Here is a 20,385-nt window from a genome sequence, read left to right on the forward strand (position 1 = left end):
AGTTTAAATTTTATGAAAAGATTAAAATGGACTAAAACTATATTTATGAGTATAGATAATTAGTCTATTGATACTCATATGATATTATATGAACATTAACAATATATAACTATTAGTTTAGGGCCTAAAAATTAATCTATTAATAAATATCTGATATTTTATAGGTATAAATAATATATAAGTAATATTATAGGACCTCAAAATTTTGAGATGAGGTCCTCAAAATTTTGAGGCCCGATGCCGTCGCCCAACTTTACACATGTGTGCAAGCCGCCCTGCATATAAGTAATAATAAATGTTCTTTGTAAGTTTTGATCACTGAACTATACTATAAAAACAGATTAAATATGCTTTTCTCTCCATAAAATTATTAAATTTTGTTAATGATATCATTAATCAATATTATTCAATATCATTTAATATGCGAGTGCAATTCATATACTTGTATGTACAATATTCTTAATGATGTCTTCAATGTCATTAACATAATATCCGAAGACATAATATCTTTGTTAATCCTTTCATCAAAGGATCGCAAGATTTATTTCAATAAATTTTAAATATTCAATCAACCACATAGCCAAGTCTTTTACAAACTCGAAAATTTTATATATTAATCAACTATCACAAAATAATGACACTTTTGTCATTTTTTTTTAAAAAAAAATCAAGGTCAACTTTCATTCAAAACGATCAAATTAAGTAGGGCGGGGAGCTTGGCCGGACTGTCCAGGCCTTGGTGCATCATTCCTACGCCTGATGAAACATTGTGGAGGCTAACACTTCCTCCTATCAGTGTGTGATCCGACTCTCACAACATGAGAGTGAATGGCACAAGAAACACAGTACTGCATCTTCACATACAACTTAGGAAGAGTGTATTGATGATAAACACAAGCTTCCTGAACATCTCTAATAGCAGCCTGTTCAACAATGTTCCACACAAGAAAACGCTTAATAACCTTATCCTTAGGGCAGCATTTTTCGCAGTTAGAGCAACAAATGAATATGACATGGCCACAACCATGCTTGTTGCGACCTCCATTCCTACGCTTGAATGTCATTGTGGCCAAAACTGGGAGGTTGTTCGGCGGCAATCTGTAGCACAAGGATTAGGGTTCTGCCAACACTTTTGTCATTTGACCATTGTGTCGTATGCATAAATTTTATATCATTTTTCCCTTTCTATTACATTTTTAATATCCATTTCAATATGAAGTTCCACTACTAAGGAGCACTTAGATGAGATGACGCGAATCCTTTCAAACTTAACCAATGTCTTGGGTTTGATATCTAGTTTAGGCATGCAGCAACGTTAAAACTCTTAGGGAGAATTTGCCGCCCATTTGAATCCTACAAGACTCGATAAATTAATCTATGCCGTTGTGCGTAGAAGATACTTGATTTATGCCAAAAAAAAGTTGTACTCCACTTGAATGTATTAAAGATGTCATAACAAATATGATCATAAAAATTTGTCATGACTAACTTTTATTTCATGGGCCCACACATACAATTCATACACACCACAAAAATTAGATCTAATACTTTAGTATTTATTAAAAAAACCAATTTCATAGCATAACTAATAATTTGATCATTGTGTAAAAAAAAAACTAATAATTTGATCACAACCGTTAAGTATTGATCGAACAGTTCAAATTAATAAAGTAATATAATCACTTAAAATATAAATCATTATAAGTTTTAGCACACATTTTTTTTTTTTTAAATTCAACAGAACATTCTCCAATCGTTATGTGTGTTTATTATCTCTTCCAATATTTTTATTTGTATATACACAATACGTTTTCCTTAACTAACTACTGACAAGAACGTTGTCAAAATGTACCGATCATCTATCTTTAACTTATATATATATATATATATATATATATATATATATATATATATATATATATATATATATATATATATATATATATATATATTCAATTTTGTGTAAAAAAAAAAAACTTATATTAAATTTATAACTTAATTTCATTTTAATTTTAATTTTTAAAAGTTCACATTTCAAATAATTTTTTTTTTTGAAATTAACTTTGCTACTTTAAAATTAACTTATATTCAATTTTATGTTGATTTTAAAATTAACTTTGCTACTTTAAATTTTGCATTTGCAAATTTATAAAAAATTACATAGCATAGCTAGCTTGTATAAAATCAAACTGATTTGCTGCATGTAATTTTGAGAAATCCAATGTTATATCAAACATGTACGGATTTGGAAATTGTTTTTCCAATGAATGGTTATAATAGGTGGCGGCTGGAATATACATAACATATATATAGTGAGAGAGGAAAAAGAAATCCACAACTTGTTTTATATATAGTTTAAGAGATGATGATAATTCAAAACAAGTAGCTAATGTTGCACCATGATTAATGAAAAACAAGCAATCACCCATACGTAATCACAATGTATGTATAATACAAAAACTATACACATATTGAAAAATGAAACAAGATAAAAAAGTTAGGTCCTTAGTACACATTTTTAATTCCCAAGATTTTGTGATATTGGAACTTAATGGGATTCCCACGTTGCGCACAAGAGCACACGCTTTGATCCCCAACGAATGAGAAGCACCACATTTTGTAGCCTAAAGTAAGACATTATTATATATTACTACTATCCTATCAAATACAATAGACCTAAAATGACATGGAAACGTCGACACTACTAATATAAAAAATATAAAATATTCACACCGTTATATATTTATCAAAAATTTAAATTGAGAATCAAAATATATATATGTGCATCTAAATTAAGCAAGTTATATATTTGATCTTTATTTATTTATCTACTATCGAAAAAATAAAAAAACAAAGGATTTTTTTTTAAAACACTTGTCCGACACGTGTTGTACAAGTGTCTTACATGTGTCAAACACTGATTCAAGAGTGTCGAAATAAATGAAAGTGACTTTTTACACCTATTTATGCTACCTGACACATGTCGTACAAGTATCATACGAGTGTCGGACACCAAAGTATGTCGAACACCGGGAAACCCTATTTATATAGAGGTGTCCGTGGCTAATATCCTCTTCTTTTTTTTTTTAAGAATTTTGAACTTATAGCTAACTAATCATAATATATGTGATAGTGGACATCATCTTTGTTTCTAAGACAATTCTATAAACGACAAATATATAATTACCAGATTAATTTACATCTGAAATGTTGTGGGCTATGTTTAAACGTGTCCATCCTATAGCACACTAGAACATTTGTTTTGGTATTTATTTGTTTTTGGTGAATATTTTTTTGGTATTCAATAATTGTATATTTGGGAGCATTATTTGAGCACTTAGAAATATTTATTTTCATAAAAGAAAATGACAATATTTTGTAATAAAATATTAGATCATGCGGCGGCGGTGAATTATATTAAACTTTGTCGTAAAAATGGGTTTGACCTAAATCCATTTAAATTTCAATTTTTTTATGAAAATGTGTCTAAATTTGTGTAACTTCCTATACATGAATGATGTGTAGTTTTTATAAGGAGGGTTTCTATGTGATTTTGTACTTATAATTGTAAGTTAATAATCATCGGTCTTTTTTCTGTTTTAAATAATTATGATTTTCTCAAGGTAAATTAAGAGCATTATGGTCTCATAAGTATAGCTCAAATGGTAGTCACCAGAGATATTATTGGAGTGACCGGGATTCGAACTCCGGATTCTACACTTCTCCACATTTAAATGTACGAGAGTTTAGCAACTAGGCTACTTGACAAAAAAATAAAATTAAGAGCATTATAACATCATAATAACTATAAATTTTAGAGAGATATTTAGTAATGTCTATACATTGATTATTAATGTACAGATTTCACTGCTAAACTTCCTCAGTTGCTGACCTCTCAACTTATGCTTTCTCTATGAAAGATGTTCATAATCTTTTTAGAAACGACACGATGAAAAGCTTCTTACTTAGAGAATAGTTTCTCTTTTTGTTTTTTTTTCTTAGCTTTGTAAAGAAAATGCATACATTTTTTTTGTTGACAATGAATATGAGGATTGGACCCAAATATAATACTCAAACTCTTTACCACTAAATTAAATTTAATGACAAAAAAATGCATACATATAAAAGCGTGATAGTAAAGACTGTTCCACCAATTTAAAAACAAAAATTGTCTACATTTTGGGAAGTGATTGTCTCCCGTGAGAATTTCACCGGAGACAATCCGGTGTTATCCTTGCCTTTCAATATTTTTTTTTTATTGATTGGATTGCTTGCAAAAAAATAATCGATTGCTAAGATTTTATGGAGATAAATTTAATGGGAGAGAATCCCATCCCCAACATTTTCTACATGTGAACCAACCAAGACCACTTAATTTTTTCAACTATTTCTAGCACATATTGTCACCTTTACATTAATGTCATTTCTAATCAACCAACCAAATGAGAGAATGTCTTTCCACATTTACCATTTGCCAAGATGTTAAAAGCAAGAAAGTTTTCCACCCTCCAAATTCCACCTAATAGAAAGTCAATGAAAATGCTATATTAGTACTAACACCTCTTACTGCGTCAAACACTGATGCTTGACACTTTGCTTCCTTTACAAGAGATAGCACTCGCACCGTCTCTAATAATAAGACTTTTTCCTCTTTTGTCTCATAAGAGGTAACGCTGCCTATCATGTACCTTAAGAATATATGTTATCATCGTACTCCTCCCTCTAGTTGTTAATATAAAAAAATATTCATTTTTTAGATATATTGAAACATTAATGTATCTAAACTATATCATAGATTAAATACATCAATGCTCTAATGTATCTAAAAAATGAATGTTTTCTTATATTGACGACCGGAAGGATATATGTTAAAATTCTACAAATAGTAATTATTTATTGGAACAAACAACTTTTTATTTTAAAAATATAAAATACATAAATTTCAATATTGTCGTTAATTCGTCAATAAAATTGCACCAATGAAAACATGATGTGTGGAGCAATAGAACAATAACCAAATAATTAAGCGGAATAAACAATAATATAATAATCGAAAACAAGATAAAGGAGAAGAAAGAACACGGTAATTTGTTTACCCAGTTCGGTTAAATAATGACCTAGTATGGGGGAGAGAGCAGCTCATCCGTTCCACTATATCAAAGAGTAACTTTACAAAGAAATTCCCAATTGGGTTACAAGAAATAATCCTAATTCTACCCAAAACCCGAATCTCTTCCCGTGGCCAAGAGACTAAATTTGATAAGTGTTTCCCAAGGTTTACCACAAAGATAGTTCGCCTACCCTAGAGTTGTACCAAGAGAAAACTTTTTTTCCTCTCTAAAATTCTAGCCCTTGTGTGGTGGCAAACCCTAATCCTTGCCTCTACATCTCTACTCTCTTTCGCTCTCCATCCTCCTTGAACTCTCCCATTCAAGAACACCGGCCAAGTCCAAGTCCCACTTGAACCTTGACCTAGGTACCATCCTCCACCTCCTTCCCGCAAGCTGTACCTCCCCTTCATCCCTCGGAATGCCTTCCACCCTCATGAAGATCTTGTCTCCCACTACCATAGGATGTTTGGCAGCACCCACAATATTCACCGCACCCTCTTCAGACTCTGGAGTGATCAAGTCCGTACCTCCCTGAGAAACGCTTGTTCCCCACTATCATCGACATTTTAGATAGCTCAACAAAATTCACCACCCTTCGACCCCCGGAATGCCTTCCGTCCTCTCGAAGTATTGCTTGGCTCCAAACCAACTCTGGAATTTTAGGCGGTTCCACAAGCTGCAACATCAAACTCTTCTTGTATCCAACTACCTCCAGCAGTCTCACAAGTTACCAAGTCTGATTACCGTTGCTTTCAATTGCCTCCCTGAATATCCTCTCAAGGTCTTGCACTTCTTCAGCCACAATTGAAACATAACCCACAAGGTCTCCATGGTCACACCCCTTTGGTTCAATAATACCACTCTTCTCCCTATCTCCGATTAGATAGCCAAGAGTTAATGTTGACTGTTTACCACTATTGGAAAACTCCACCTCAAACTGAGTTTCCATTAATGTATACCCACCATGATCTCTACTTTGTAACACACAAGACCTCTCCAACTCCTCTGAAACATACTTCAAGCTATTGTTAGTCTACAACAATTCCAGTTCAGTTCGACACATAGTAAACCTTGTTCACTAGTCCAACTAAACCCATGTCACTAACAGGTTCACCCGAAGTCCCACAACTCAACCACATTATGAGAGTCACCACTAGTTATAGATGCATGACCAACTATCTTTGCATCTAAGTTCAGAAACATACCTCATATCGTGTAAAGAAACTCACGATTGTCAAACTTCGTAAGACAAACTGAACGCATACATTGAACCTTCAAGCTTTCCCGTTTTCAAGATGAACAACTCCACCTTCAACTAGCTCTAGAGTCTCAAAGTATTCATTCTTTGAACACATGTGAAAGGAGCATCCAACATCCATGACTCAACACTTCACCGAATCTCAACTTCCACTAGCACCTGAGTATTATTACCACCGCCTCTCCAGGTCGACCTTCTTCTTCACCATCTCCATTAACTTTTTATCTTCGAGGCACCGGGTAACAACACTCCATGTTTTATCCATCATTCTGAACATTAAAATTGCTTCCATCTTCACTTTTCACAATTCCAAATTGCTTTCGGAAAGTCCCTCGATATCCGACTTATAACCCATGGTGCTTGCTTCAAATTATTTCGATTGCCCCACAGTGGGCACCAATTATTGTGAATTCGTCTTAAAAATCACACATCAAGATTATTATTGGTGTGATTTTTAAGACGAATTCACAACAAATATAAATATTTTATCTTTGAGGATATACATTAAGGCACATGTTAGATTTTCTCTCATATAAGATCATGTACAAAACTTCACATATAATAATTTTTTATAAAAATGTTCAAGGCCGGCCCAACACTAAAGAGGGCCTAAAACGAACTTTAAAGGGAGACTTTTTTACTTATTAAAAGAAAGAGTAAAAGTGTAAAAAAAAAAAAATACAAATAGTCTTTTTTTAATACAAAAATCAAATATTTATACCATGCATGGAAACACTAGCTTTTTTTCGAAGGCCTTAGTCTTTACTCTGAGGTCATTTTCTTGTTGTAAACTTATGACTTATGAGAGACCGTTTTCTCTTGATAAATTTTATATATTTTTGGAGGCCTAAATCCCTTGCTTTATTTGCGCCGGCCCTGAAATGTCGACAGCTGGTCAAAGATATATGATAATAATAAATGGATAATAAAATTATATTTATTAAAATTTATTAAAAATAGTATATTAAACAAATAGTATGTATTTTACCAAAAAAAAATAGTATGTAGATAATTATCATTTTTTAAGAGATACTCCATCCGTTTTCTTAAAAGTATTCAGTTCTATCATATTTAACGTTTCCAATGAACTGTCCAGTTTGTGTTTTATGGATACAATTTGTTAATTATACCATTTGTCAATTATTGTTATCTTTTTCAATATATTTTTTTATATATATTTGAAAAACTAAAGTTTTTTTTTTAAAAAAAAAGAAAGTTTGTTCATTTTTATTTACGATAGTAAAGTTTGTTGCTTCTTTGTTATATTCATATTTAAACAGAATTTGTTACATATAATAATGGTTCATTGAAGATTTAAATAAGATGAGTACTAAGGTGCAAAAAAATATGAATTTATTGGTGAACTAAGATGAGAATATAATAGGAAGATAGAGTGCAAAAATCCACTTTCTTAATTTGGTGTTATCATTCTAACCGGACACTTTTAAGAAAACAGATGGAGTAATAAAAAGGAGGGGCTCAAGCTCTTGTAGCATATGGATGCAGGTGGCTCCTCCCCTAGTTGAATAGTCCCTCTTAATATTACCTTTGCTTCTTAGAATAACTAGACCATTTGTTACTTTGTGTCTTTTTCCTTTCTTCTTTAAATTACACCCTCAAAATAATATAACAAACAAAAATGCTTTTCACTCTCAAGCTCATATACCTTTTTTGCGCACTATTTATTGTTATCATATACACATTAATATATATTTTTAATTCAAATACTAGGGAAGATCGAGATAGAGGTTTAGTGGGGCATGCAAAGGGTACTTATAAAAGGGGTGTGGGAGGGCTATGTTTTCTAAGCAAGAAGAGTGTGTGACCTTTGTGAGGGAGAAGACTCTAAGAGGTTCTTTCATTCATCACTCTCTCCCATTTCAAGAATCAAACACTAGGAGCACTGAGGTATGTAAATTCCTTCAATCAGAAACTTTCTTCATGGTTGAGTTTATATAGATTCTAACATGTCTATTGTTGTTAGAAGTTGGTTATTCAACCAACGTCTCACGTAGCAATAAACATACCTAAGAAAAGTTGAAACAAATTTGAGAATGAAAAGATAAAATAAGTTTCTAAATTCAACTAATATAGTACTTGTGTACTTGTAAGGGTTTATTAATTTAAATATTTATCATAAAATATTATCAAGATATATATAAATGAGACAATTGAAATTTATCAATAGAACAACCGGCATATATTATTTTCTTGATATCTATCACTGCTAATGGTTAAATGATAATTAATAATAATAATAATAATAATATAAAAAAAGAGTATAATACTTAAACTCCTTGCAAACAAGTTTAAAGATGCAATTTATTGTCCGTCTATTTTTCATTCATTCATTCATGTATATATTTAATAACTAAATACACAACCTATATAAAACCCAACAATAAGCAAAACCCAAAAGACAACAAAACAATCAAGCAACTAATTAACAACCCAAAAGGCACTAGCTACATTTCTAATTGGCATTGCTTGTGCCTATTAGCTTTAACTTTTAATGAATTTGGCTTTTTTGAAAAAACGAATCTAGGCGCATTTCACATTTGAGAAGGTCTTTGATCAATGTATTTACTTTGCATTAAATTAATTGACACATAATTATTTAGATGGTTAACTTCAACTTCATATATTTTTTTCATTTTCATTCTTCCTTCTTAGTGCATATTTGTACTAGTGATGATATAGTGAAATCATACTAAGTCATTATAACTTTGGTATAAAATATACATTTAAACTTCCACAAAATTACGGTGTCACTATGATTATGTTAAATTCGAGTGCACTTAGTTTAAATTAACATCCATAAACTAAAAAGCCTGACAAACACACTATGATATTAACACTATTGACATGTCAAAATGGGAGTAGTGAATTATTTATTTCCGACAATGATGGGTACTTTTGTTTCACTAATCACTCTCATCATCCATGATCAATTCCGTGCTTAAAAATGTAGTAATTATTCTATGAATCCCACCAAAAAGAAAATATGTTAAAATAATAGTGATGTTTTGTTGTATTCTATTACATCTAATAATTTAAACCTACCTACTATAGCTATTAGCTTTAGTGAATAATCGTGAATAATCATATAAAAGAGAAGTCACTAAGTTTTGATTTAGTGGTGAGAAATTTGTGTAATATATACGAGGTCTGAGTTCGATTATCTGCTTCATTGTAAACAAAAAAAATAGGGAAAAAATTTAGTGCATTATTTTCATGTCATTCTTCAAGTCAAATTAAAATGCATTTTTATAATTTTAACAAATTTAAAAAATTTATGAATTTTAAAAATAATGATGATTAGTAATAACTATTTTAAGTGAAAAAAGACACAAAAAAACACCTCAAGAATGAAGTAAATTTTGTTTTAATGTGTAAGGACACTTTTTTTATATATAATAAATATAAAATTTTTCACATCAGCACACAAAATCCACTTAGTGGCAAAATCCAATAGTTATATCTATCTCAAATGCTTATGCGTGCAACTTGCATGCCACTTAGCTTCCATTTCTAAGTATCACTGCTCATTTTATGCTCATGATTAATTAGTCATATTTGTAACATACTTTTTAAACATCATATAACTTTGTGATTAATAATGTCTTTGTTAGTGTGATCCACATGTACGGATTATCTTAAGAGGCCCACTAATTATTGAATGAAAAAATAGTAAGAAAAAATTTAGTGTGAGTGAGTGATTTTCCTGTAGAAATTAGTGGAGTTTTTAATCTGAAATTTTTAGATTTAGAATCTGTCTTTTTACCACTAAATCAATCTATTAAAATTATTAAATGATAAATTCTTCCAATTTTTATTTTTATTAAAAAAGTCATGCTAACAAGTTTTTAGGTTAAGAAAAGTTGTGTTGGAAAAATAATTCTATATTTTCTTAAAAATCGACTACATATGATTTTAATAAAATGCTACTGTATTAGATTATTAACAAAAGCTCTTACGACAATTGTTAACATTTTATAAAATAAAAAGATGTTCAATGTATCCAAAAAATTTAAAAGGTGTTTTCTTATTTTTCTCACATATTATGGCTATTCAATTTTTTCCATGAATGGCCAAAACTTGTTCCAATTTAGTTCTTTCTTTTCCTTTTCTCATTCCGTAGTTGTTTAAACTTGTTCCACTATATTTACCACATAAATATTTCTAGATTTATAGTAAAATAAATTATATGTATGTTTAAATTCTTTTAAACTTGACTATGCATACCGGTTAATTTCATTATTTAAAAAGTATGAGAAATTTAATTTAATTTTATCGTTAGTAAATTTATTTTTTTTGTTTTATGAGCTTTTAATCATGTCCACAAAATAAAACTTTTAATCTTGATTTGCCATGTACAGATCTTCCTTTATCAATAGTCAATACCTTTATTTTAAGAGTGTTAAAAATGGACTCTATTCAGTATCCACTTTTTTGGAATTCAAATTATTAGAAATTTATATGGCGTCTAAATAATTTAGCATGACTCATTGTCGGATTTTAAGTGTGAGTGATTAAGTCTCACATCAACTATATATATAAATACGAAAAATGTTAAATTTATAAGAGAGATGATCGATTAACCTAATAGCTTAAAGTTTTGGGTGGAGATATGACGTCTCCCTCTTCATTTGAAATTCATAATGAAATTCAAGTTCATATTTTTTTGTAACAATTCTAATATGTATTACTTCTTCATTTGATTTTCATTTGAATCTCTTAAGTTACAATTAAATGGATTTCCACTCCCAACAGCCATGCAACTATAGAACAGATCCGTTCAAAACAACATTATCTATTTTGCAACAGAAATTGGGATATGTTACATCATAGAATTTTTTTAAAAAATTAATATAAAAGAATTATATTGTATCTAGCAATAGATTGTACCCACAAGGAAGATATTCAGTTATAAAGTATTATTTAAGGTATTTTACCCATAATTTGGTTGTGTGTGGTTCTCAATCAAGACATTTTTCTCTCAAATTGAATAAAAACAATTTTGATATATTAAGGTAGGCAATATATAACTAAAATTAGAACTACAAATGAAATATAATATGTTCTTCTGATGTAGAATTGATTTGATTAATACAATTGTTATCATACTAAATATTGTAACCAATATTAGAGCTTATTAGAGAAGGAGGGAGTAATATGTAGATACATTTATAAGTCATATTCAAACTTTTGGCTTTTTCTAGACTTAAAACTAAGATATTAGACTCAGGTGGTTAATCAGCTTTTCTTAGAATGAATTGTTCATGAGAATCCAAGTTCGATTCCTAATGAAAAGATTTATTACTAGATTTTACTTATCTCAGAGCTGAACTCTGAATTTATCGTCTTTTCTTCCCCTAAACGCTAGAGGAGTTAGTTAATACCAAAAAAACAAACAAGCACCCGAGCTACAATTAAGCTAAACTTTTCATTATCATAAAAATTATATAGATTTTCTGTTATGTTTCTATCAGGGGTGTATGGAACTAGGGAAGGTTTTTGAATTACAAGTTGTCACGTTCTTCTAAGTTGTTTCTAGCCATTTTTTAACACTTTCCATCTTATGGGGTTTGCTTATCTTTATTAAAGAATAATAGTTTGGCACTGTTACTTTATAAAGAGTTTCGTAGAACTATAGTAGAGGATGGTTCAATCATAAACATGATATAAACAACATTTATGCAACTATATAGTCTTCTACTCTTGCATTAACACTAGTTATATGCAACATTATAAATAGTTAAATACATCACTTTCTTGTGACCTTTCAATAAAGGTACCACATTATTTAGCTAATTTAGTGTATGTTTTAGTTTCACTTTAAAGGAGGAAAAATTGTTTCTAGAAGTTTAAAATTGATTTTAACATGTTTTGATGTTCTTCGGTATAGCTGATTGCTTTTGAAATTGATTTAACGTCCACTCACTTTAACATAAATCACTGTACATTCAACTTACTGTTAGTCAAAATCAATTTTACATAATTCATTCAAAATTATTTTGTTACCATATCATACTTGTTTCTTCATTTTGATGGTATAAATTATTGATCGAATCGCCTTAAACTTGCAGATTATTAAGATTTGGTTCAACCTCAAGGGACTTTGGTTTGCATAATCCTCTTCTTGTTTGAGTTGTTATCTAAAGATTTAGGATATCATGGACGATAATGGTATCACAAATAATGCAGTCAAGAACAAGTGGATAATGCCTCTATCAGTTTTCTTCAAAGATGCAAGGTACCCTTAATTTATCTAATCAAATTATGACCCTTGTTTCATGGAGGAACAGGATCATGCTAACTAGATTTATATAACATGATGATATATTATAATGCAAAGGTTATCTTCTTGTATATATATTGTTAGAGTCATTATATGTCATTATCTACCTAAAACAAAAATTACATGTCATTATATATTTTAATTTAATCTCACATGTCTCTCTAAAGCTTAGGTAAGGGCATTCATGTAATTTTACCAAATCTTAAATAACATTTTAGTCCTTTAATATATGCAACTATTATGGTTTTAGTCCTATAGATTTTTTTTATTAGTTTTAGTTTTAATACCTAAAGTTAGGAGGGAGTTTTTCTTTTCATGTGTTTTTTAAAAAAACCACACATGTTGTCGGAAATATGCTTTCAGATGAAGAAAAAAAATGTGCTTTCGTCTGAAAGCATATTTCTGAAGCACAAAAACAAAACTCTTTTTTAAGTATACTTGTCACATTTAGGTTGAAAAAAGAAGTTTCCAAAATAGGAAAACTCTCTAGTTAGTTATAGTTCGCACAATATTTGATTCGTGTTGAATTAGTCCTTATAATATGTGAATTTTATTCATTTTTGTCTCTAAAATATGACATCGGTTTTATCTTGCCGCCGAGACTAATAAAACATACACCTAACATTATAGGGACTAAAATCAAACAATGAGGACCAAAAGTATAAAAATTATATTTTAGGGACTAAAATCAACAAATAATTGTTTAGGCACAAAAACCAAAAACACTATATATTACAGGGACTAAAAGGTTCTTGTAAGTCTTTTACAAAGTACTAATAGTTGGTTCTATTAATGTGATTGTAGCCTTGTATTCAAGATGGACTCCCTAGCTAAGGAGATACTTGGGATTGCATTCCCATCTGCACTTGCTGTTGCTGCTGATCCAATTGCTTCTCTTATAGACACAGCATTCATAGGCCACTTGGGTACATTTCTTTCATGTCACTAGATCATGTTGTTAACAAGGATCATTCTAGAGAGCTTCTTTTCCCATTCCCGCGTTTCAGAAAATTGCACCTGTCCGGAAGTATACTTTTGGAGGCCCAAAAAACTGTGGTTTTGTCCAGAAGAAGTATACTTCCGGAAGGAAAAAAAAACTGTTTTTTTCAAAAGTATACTTCTGAAGTGACTTTGAAGGGTGGGAAAAGAAGCTCTCTCATGTTAATGTTGTGGCTTGTTTGAAACTAAACTTTCATTTTCTCATGTGTTTAGGGCCGGTGGAACTTGCGGCTGCAGGAGTTTCGATTGCTGTGTTCAACCAAGCTTCAAGGATTACTATTTTCCCGCTGGTCAGTATTACAACTTCATTTGTAGCTGAAGAAGATACTATTGATAAAATTAATAGCAGAGCAGCAGAAAAGCAATTCAATGAAAGCATTAAGCCAAAGACCAATGAAGTAATGCCTGATGATCATATGCTTCGAGACATAGAAGCTGGTGCAACCAAACAGGATTGTACCTTGAAAAATGAGACAAAAAATGGAGATGGTACTTTCTAACTTTCTCTTTCTATGTTTGTACATAAATGTCGACATGAACACAAATAATAATTTGAGAAAATGGTATAATTACAACGTGTTTGTGTCGAACACCGAACACGCCTTCAATATGAAGCGCCAGTGTTACATAGGATATGAGAGGGAAATGAATGTATTGCAAGTTTTGTTGTTCTAACATTCTAAATTTCCTTATCAGATACAAATTCAAAGATGAGCAAGTCTTCTATTGTTACTGGCAATGGTAACAAGAGTGAGTCAAAACCTATAAGCAAGAAGAGGCACATTGCTTCAGCATCAACGGCATTACTTTTTGGCACAGTCCTTGGTCTTATTCAAGCTGCAACCCTTATATTTGCAGCTAAACCTCTATTAGGTGCAATGGGTTTGAAATATGTAAGTATCTTTATCATTAAAAGTACTATGCTCAAATGTTTATTACTTCACTATCTTAAGTACATTGATGTAAGCTTTTGTTAAGTTGAGATATTTCTCTTTTTTGTAGGATTCTCCTATGTTACCACCAGCTGTTAAGTACTTAAGATTGAGAGCCTTGGGTGCTCCTGCAGTGCTTCTCTCCTTGGCCATGCAAGGAATCTTTAGAGGGTTCAAAGACACAACAACTCCTTTATATGTCATTGGTAGGTTCAAATAATGTATTTGACATGAAATTGAAGCCAAATTAGGACTTTGAGAACATGCAAAAGCATAAATTAAAACCGCAATCGTTAAGGCATGAAAATATGTTTATAAGTGGTGGGTAGTTCTCATCTTACAAGCCGTTTTATAAGGGTCGAGTTAGGCTCAATCTAAATCACAGCCTATCCGAGATTCATTAGGCCACCCCTATCGGGTCACTCGTTATTGGACCAATCGGGTCACATTAGATTAGGATATGGTATGAAATATGTTAATAAATGGTGGTCAATTCTCACCTTACAAGCTTATTTTGTAACGGGTGACTTAACCCAATCGCAATTCAAGAGGCATTTCAAATCTAAAGGAACATAAGAAACACATAAAGAACACCAAATAAAAAGTTAGATGAGAGAAGATTTGTTTTAAAATGTCAGTCTTTTTCCCTAACTCGGTTCATTTCTTTGTTATGTTTCAATTTAGTTTCCGGGTATACATTGAATGTTGCTATGGATCCACTACTTATATTTTACTTCAAATTGGGCATCAGAGGTGCAGCCATTTCACATGTGCTCTCTCAGTAAGTATTACTTTGTTTTATCCTAATAACAATGTTCAAACATTTTTATTCTCATGACTTCAACTTATAAAATGGTGATACTTTTAGGTACATTATGGCAAGTTGCCTCTTGTTGATATTAATGAGAAAAGTGGATCTCCTACCTCCAAGCATGAAGGATTTGCAGATTTTCAGGTTTCTTAAAAATGGTATGATGGAGTACATTAAATAAATATAGTATGTTTGTATTAGAGTCTATATTTTAATTGAAATCTCACTCTACTCTATTAAAAATAAGAAATAGATAAAAAAAAAAAAAAATTCACCATCACAACAAAATATTTTTCCGGTCAAAAGACGACCATTGGTCTTAACCCTCCAGTTCCAAAGAGAAAGGAACTCCGGTAATCAGAGTTTGGCCGGAAGATAAGTAAAATCTGGTCAAAGATTGTTCCAGTTAGAATTAAAACTCGGATACTTCCAACTGATAAAAGATAACCATTTACCTCTGAGACAGGAAAAAAAAATATATATATATAATAATCAAACATACATTGATCACTTATTATGATGCAATAACTTACTTATATGTTGGAATTTGTTTTCAATTTCAATAGGTGGTCTGTTGTTGGCCAGAGTTATAGCAGTGACATTCTGTGTGACCTTATCAGCCTCATTAGCAGCAAGGTTAGGTCCAATTCCAATGGCTGCATTCCAAACTTGCCTTCAGGTTTGGATGACATCATCCCTTCTTGCCGATGGTTTAGCCGTTGCTATACAGGTACATCAACATAACATTTTTATTCTTGTTATTGAGATGTAAGATATACACTTCTTTGTGCAAAAATGTAATGAAAGTTTTTTTTTTTTTTTGACAAGATATAATGAAAGTTAAATAAGCATTAATGTACTTACTGATTAAGTTTCCCTTTCTAACAGGCAATTCTAGCATGTTCATTTGCTGAGAAAGACTATGATAAAGTGACTACTGCAGCAACAAGGACACTGCAAATGAGTTTTGTTTTAGGAGTTGGACTCTCTCTTGTAGTTGGGGGTGGATTGTACTTTGGAGCTGGAGTATTTTCAAAAGACGTTGCTGTTATTCACCTAATCAGACTAGGCATCCCGGTATATTTTCCTAGCACAACACAATGGATTAGTTTGTTATGTTTTATATTAGGTGTAAAAGTTAGTTATACTAGTGAATTACATCTAATTTTTTGTGTTCTAGTTTTATCTAATTTCATTTTAACTCGCCAGTTTGTTGCTGCTACACAACCTATCAATTCATTAGCTTTTGTCTTTGATGGTGTGAACTATGGAGCATCTGATTTTGCTTATTCTGCATACTCCTTGGCAAGTTTTCATGCTCATTTACTTCCTAAATTTTTTCGTATTTTGTCATCTTGATCTATACATATTTATTTATAAATTTTTTTTGCTATTTTTTCAGGTTCTGGTCTCATTAGCCAGTGTTACTTCATTATTTATTCTCTACAAGAGTAAGGGTTTTATTGGGATCTGGATTGCTCTAACCATCTATATGAGTCTTCGTATGTTTGCTGGTGTATGGAGGTAAACTTTCCTTATATTCTTTACAAAACATTCATAAAATTATTTATGGTAACTCTTCTTCTTCAAAGATCTTATAATTCTATTATACAATATTGTTTTACAAACATGTCGAATGCATATGCAGGATGGGAACGAGAACAGGACCCTGGCGTTTTCTCAGAGGCCGCTCATTGTCTTGAGGATATATATTACAAAAATAAATTTCATTGTGTAGCATTACGTTTACATCACTTTTCATCCTTTTAGGATCAATTGTCTGTTTTTTAGGACACGAAGACTTCTCTATACTATAGTGATAGATAGTCTTGGACTGCTCCATTTATACGTGCTAGTGTTGTATCCAGTATCGTCAATGTTGTCAATTGCGGATTGCCGAAAATAGTGGTTCGTTCAAATTCCGCACTGCTAAAGCCACTATTTAACAACACTTTGTACTAAACAGTGTTACGCGGAACAATAGCGATTAATTCAAATTCCGCTACGTTATAGCACTGTAGTACTGCTATAGCCCCTATTTGACAACACTGAGTATTGTTATATCAAGTTTTTTCTCCCTTTTGATGTATCATCATGTGATTATGTTGTTGTACTTTGAAGATTATTCTTCCAGCTGTTAGTATGTAAACTCGAATGCATAATGAAAAATAAATTGCTTTACAATCATTTAAGTTCAATCTCATTCTCTTTGTCTAATAATTGCAAACTAGCAATCATCTTCTGCTTATTTTTTAAGTTATACCTCTCTTAACACGCTACACAATCCAATGTACCTAGCTAAACGCACCCTAGACACTGTTTTAAAATGCAGTCGCAATACAACTTATGCTCATGGAAGCTAAAAATGAAATTGAAGAGAGTTAACAGAATTTGATAAACTACAAGACATTTAATAACTCACCCGTACCAGTTGCAGCTTGAATGAGAAATTCGTCAACCAGGTGCAGCCCAGAAATAATATCTGCATTCTGTTGATACAGAGTTAACTAGAAGACCAATCTCTAATTCCATTATGAACTACAATCAATCTGAATGCATAACACTGCTTGAAGCAACAATCAATCTTGGGTTGAAACTTATGTATGAGTTACAATCTACAATGAAAACAAATACACAAAATTCAGAGCCTGTTTACTTGCATATTTTTATCTGTTCATTAAGATAAAACAAAAATCACTATTGCCTTCACAATTTTCTTTTACAATTTTTGAAAACAAATCCATTAGTTTCATCTTAACTCCATGACATCACTTAGGTATAATGTAGCATGTAGCAAAATCATAGATAGCATTAGGATTTGAAATAGTGGCTGCGGTCCTTACTGTTGTAGAGAATCGCAGTCAAATGTGGCCTCAAAAGCGAACGCGTTGCAGTTTTGGTTACATAAAAAGAAACCTATGAAGCAGAAACACTCCTCGGATTAAGAGTGCCCCAGTGTCCGACACGCATCGGTGTCTGCACCGACACGATACTGACACATGATTATATTGAATTATGTCATTTTCTCAAATTATTATCGGTGTCAATGTATCAGTGTTCGTGTCATATCCGGTATCCGTGTTTGTGCTTCATAGTTTAAAACCCTGGATATCTTGGTATAGCAGCAACACTTCCATATCCCAATTGGGACGAAACCAACCATTAATCAGCAAGGCAAAATGATAAAATAATGGATCTTTACACACTCAAACCCTAAATTACTCCTATAATCTGAAACAATGTTATCAAAATCAAACAAAAAAAATCTATTTTAGCATAAAATCCACCATTAATCATTAATTCAACAAGATAAAATAATGGATTTTTACACATTCAAACCCTAAAATCACTCTCATATTCATATAAACTAAATCATGAATGAGTCAAAAATCAAACGAATAGATCTTTCTTTGTTAATATAAAACCCTAAAACACATGAAATGATGATGAAAATACCTGAACAACAGAAGGAAAACGAAAGATGCAGAAGATTTTCTGGGAAAATCCGAAGGAAAAAAATGGCAAAAAAATTTGGACCATTTCTCGATTTGTGCGTGTCATCCTTGCGCAGGGGCCATGCTAATCTTCTCTGTATCGTTCCAATTTTATCGGATGTCCCCGAAGGGACGAACTATTGAGTGATTTTGCGTTATATAAAGACTTTAATATTTACAAATGTAATCGATGTGGGACTTTTGTTACAAACAAACAAACAACGTATAATGAAGTTCTCTGCTTCGCCTTACTTTTGTTACAATGTCTTTCTTATCAAGAACTTCACTAACTATACTACTTCATATTCTATTTTAGAGTTCCAAATCCTGAAGTTCTTCATAATCAAGGTTCATCCGCCTAATGACTCGAAGATCAAAGAAGTTTTCCGGTACCCTCCTAAGGCCAATTGGATTAAGTGCAATACTAATCGTGCTGCAATAAGTAGCTCGGGTCCTGCTGCTAGTGGTGGTATTTTGAGGAACACTTTTGCTGCATTTTTTGGTTGTTTTGCTCACAATCTAGGTATCACATATGCTTTGCATGCTGAGTTAATTGGTGTAATGCTAGCTATTGAAATTGCCCATAACAAAAGATGACATTATCTTTGGATTGAAAGTGACTCTCAACTTGTTACCTTGTCTTACAAGAATACCAATAGTATACCTTGGAATCTTAGAAACAGATGGAAAATTTGGTACTTTCTCTCAAATGACTTGCATCATAATTCAAACTTATAGAGAAACAATCAATATATGTGGTTCCTCCTCAGCTTATTTATGATTTTATTTGTAATAGCTAGATTGAGGTCTACCTGAATACATGTTTTTGTTAATATTTACAATGACACTGCACTTTTTTCCTTAGCATGGTTATCCCAAGAAAATTTATTTTTATAGGTGAGATTTTTTTATGGGTAAACTATGTTTTCGATCCCTACTTTTATATTGAGTTTTGGTTTTCGTCCCTATACTTTAAAATCACTTGTTTTTGTCCCCAATTAATTTTCAGTTTTGGTTTTAGTCTCAAATGTTAGGTTAACTAGCTGTTGACTAACGAAAGTCCACGTGAAAGGAGATAATGATGAAATTGCATTTTTTTTCTTCTAGAATTAATTTTCAGTTCGTGAAATTGGAGTGAAGAGGTTATGGAGCATGAACAAATTCTTTGTCTGTTGCCAAAATTCCTCGACGTATGAAGAGAGATGAAATTAATTGTTTAGTCGGTGTCACAAAATATTAGAAGTAATAAAGGGTATTATGAGTTATTGAAAACAAGGTAACAACTAGTTGTTGTAGTATAGTGGTAAGCATGCCCGCCTCTCACGTGGGTGACCCGGGTTTGATCCTCGGCAATGGTGAAAATCTTAACATTTTGTGGTTTTCTTAAAAATTTTATTTTGCATTGAGTTGAGTTTGTGTATTAGAAACTTAGTGCGTTTTCGTGATTTTAAAGTACAGGACGAAAATCAAAATTCAAAA

At 31.6% G+C, this 20,385-nt stretch overlaps 1 protein-coding gene, 1 long non-coding RNA gene, 1 other non-coding gene and 1 pseudogene across 4 annotated transcripts; 1 reads left to right on the forward strand and 3 right to left on the reverse strand.

Moving 5' to 3' along the window:
• Window positions 1-698: 698 nt before the first annotated feature.
• LOC123917312 lies at window positions 699-1,117 on the reverse strand (annotated as a pseudogene).
• A 6,919-nt stretch (window positions 1,118-8,036) lies between these two features.
• On the forward strand, window positions 8,037-17,599 carry LOC123913926 (protein DETOXIFICATION 43-like). Of its 2 annotated transcripts, XM_045964850.1 has the most exons (13): window positions 8,037-8,277; window positions 12,459-12,625; window positions 13,475-13,596; window positions 13,883-14,158; window positions 14,366-14,562; window positions 14,672-14,807; window positions 15,286-15,382; window positions 15,470-15,570; window positions 15,979-16,142; window positions 16,301-16,489; window positions 16,622-16,717; window positions 16,815-16,936; window positions 17,061-17,599. In XM_045964850.1, the coding sequence occupies exons 2-13, from the start codon at window positions 12,546-12,548 to the stop codon at window positions 17,113-17,115; spliced, it is 1,635 nt and encodes a 544-aa protein (XP_045820806.1). In that variant the 5' UTR covers window positions 8,037-8,277; window positions 12,459-12,545; the 3' UTR covers window positions 17,116-17,599. The 2 variants fall into 2 exon arrangements, with proteins under 2 accessions (XP_045820806.1, XP_045820805.1); XM_045964849.1 differs by having other exon boundaries at window positions 8,128-8,277; window positions 16,301-16,717.
• On the reverse strand, window positions 15,565-19,058 carry LOC123913927. Its single transcript, XR_006811749.1, has 3 exons — window positions 18,869-19,058; window positions 15,946-18,027; window positions 15,565-15,798 (listed from the first exon to the last, which is right to left on the reverse strand). It is a non-coding gene; the product is annotated as an uncharacterized LOC123913927 (long non-coding RNA).
• On the reverse strand, window positions 18,938-19,040 carry LOC123919165. Its single transcript, XR_006813080.1, has one exon. It is a non-coding gene; the product is annotated as a U6 spliceosomal RNA (small nuclear RNA).
• Window positions 19,059-20,385: the final 1,327 nt, after the last annotated feature.

Source organism: Trifolium pratense, linkage group LG3, assembly GCF_020283565.1.
Source record: "Trifolium pratense cultivar HEN17-A07 linkage group LG3, ARS_RC_1.1, whole genome shotgun sequence".
Lineage (NCBI taxonomy): Eukaryota > Viridiplantae > Streptophyta > Magnoliopsida > Fabales > Fabaceae > Trifolium > Trifolium pratense.

Coding starts and splice junctions, on each gene's coding strand:
- LOC123913926 (XM_045964849.1), top strand. CDS start 12,546: ATGGACGATAATGGTATCACAAATAATGCAGTCAAGAACAAGTGGATA. Junction 12,626..13,474: donor GTTTTCTTCAAAGATGCAAG/GTACCCTTAATT, acceptor ATGTGATTGTAG/CCTTGTATTCAAGATGGACT. Junction 16,143..16,300: donor GTTTAGCCGTTGCTATACAG/GTACATCAACAT, acceptor CCTTTCTAACAG/GCAATTCTAGCATGTTCATT.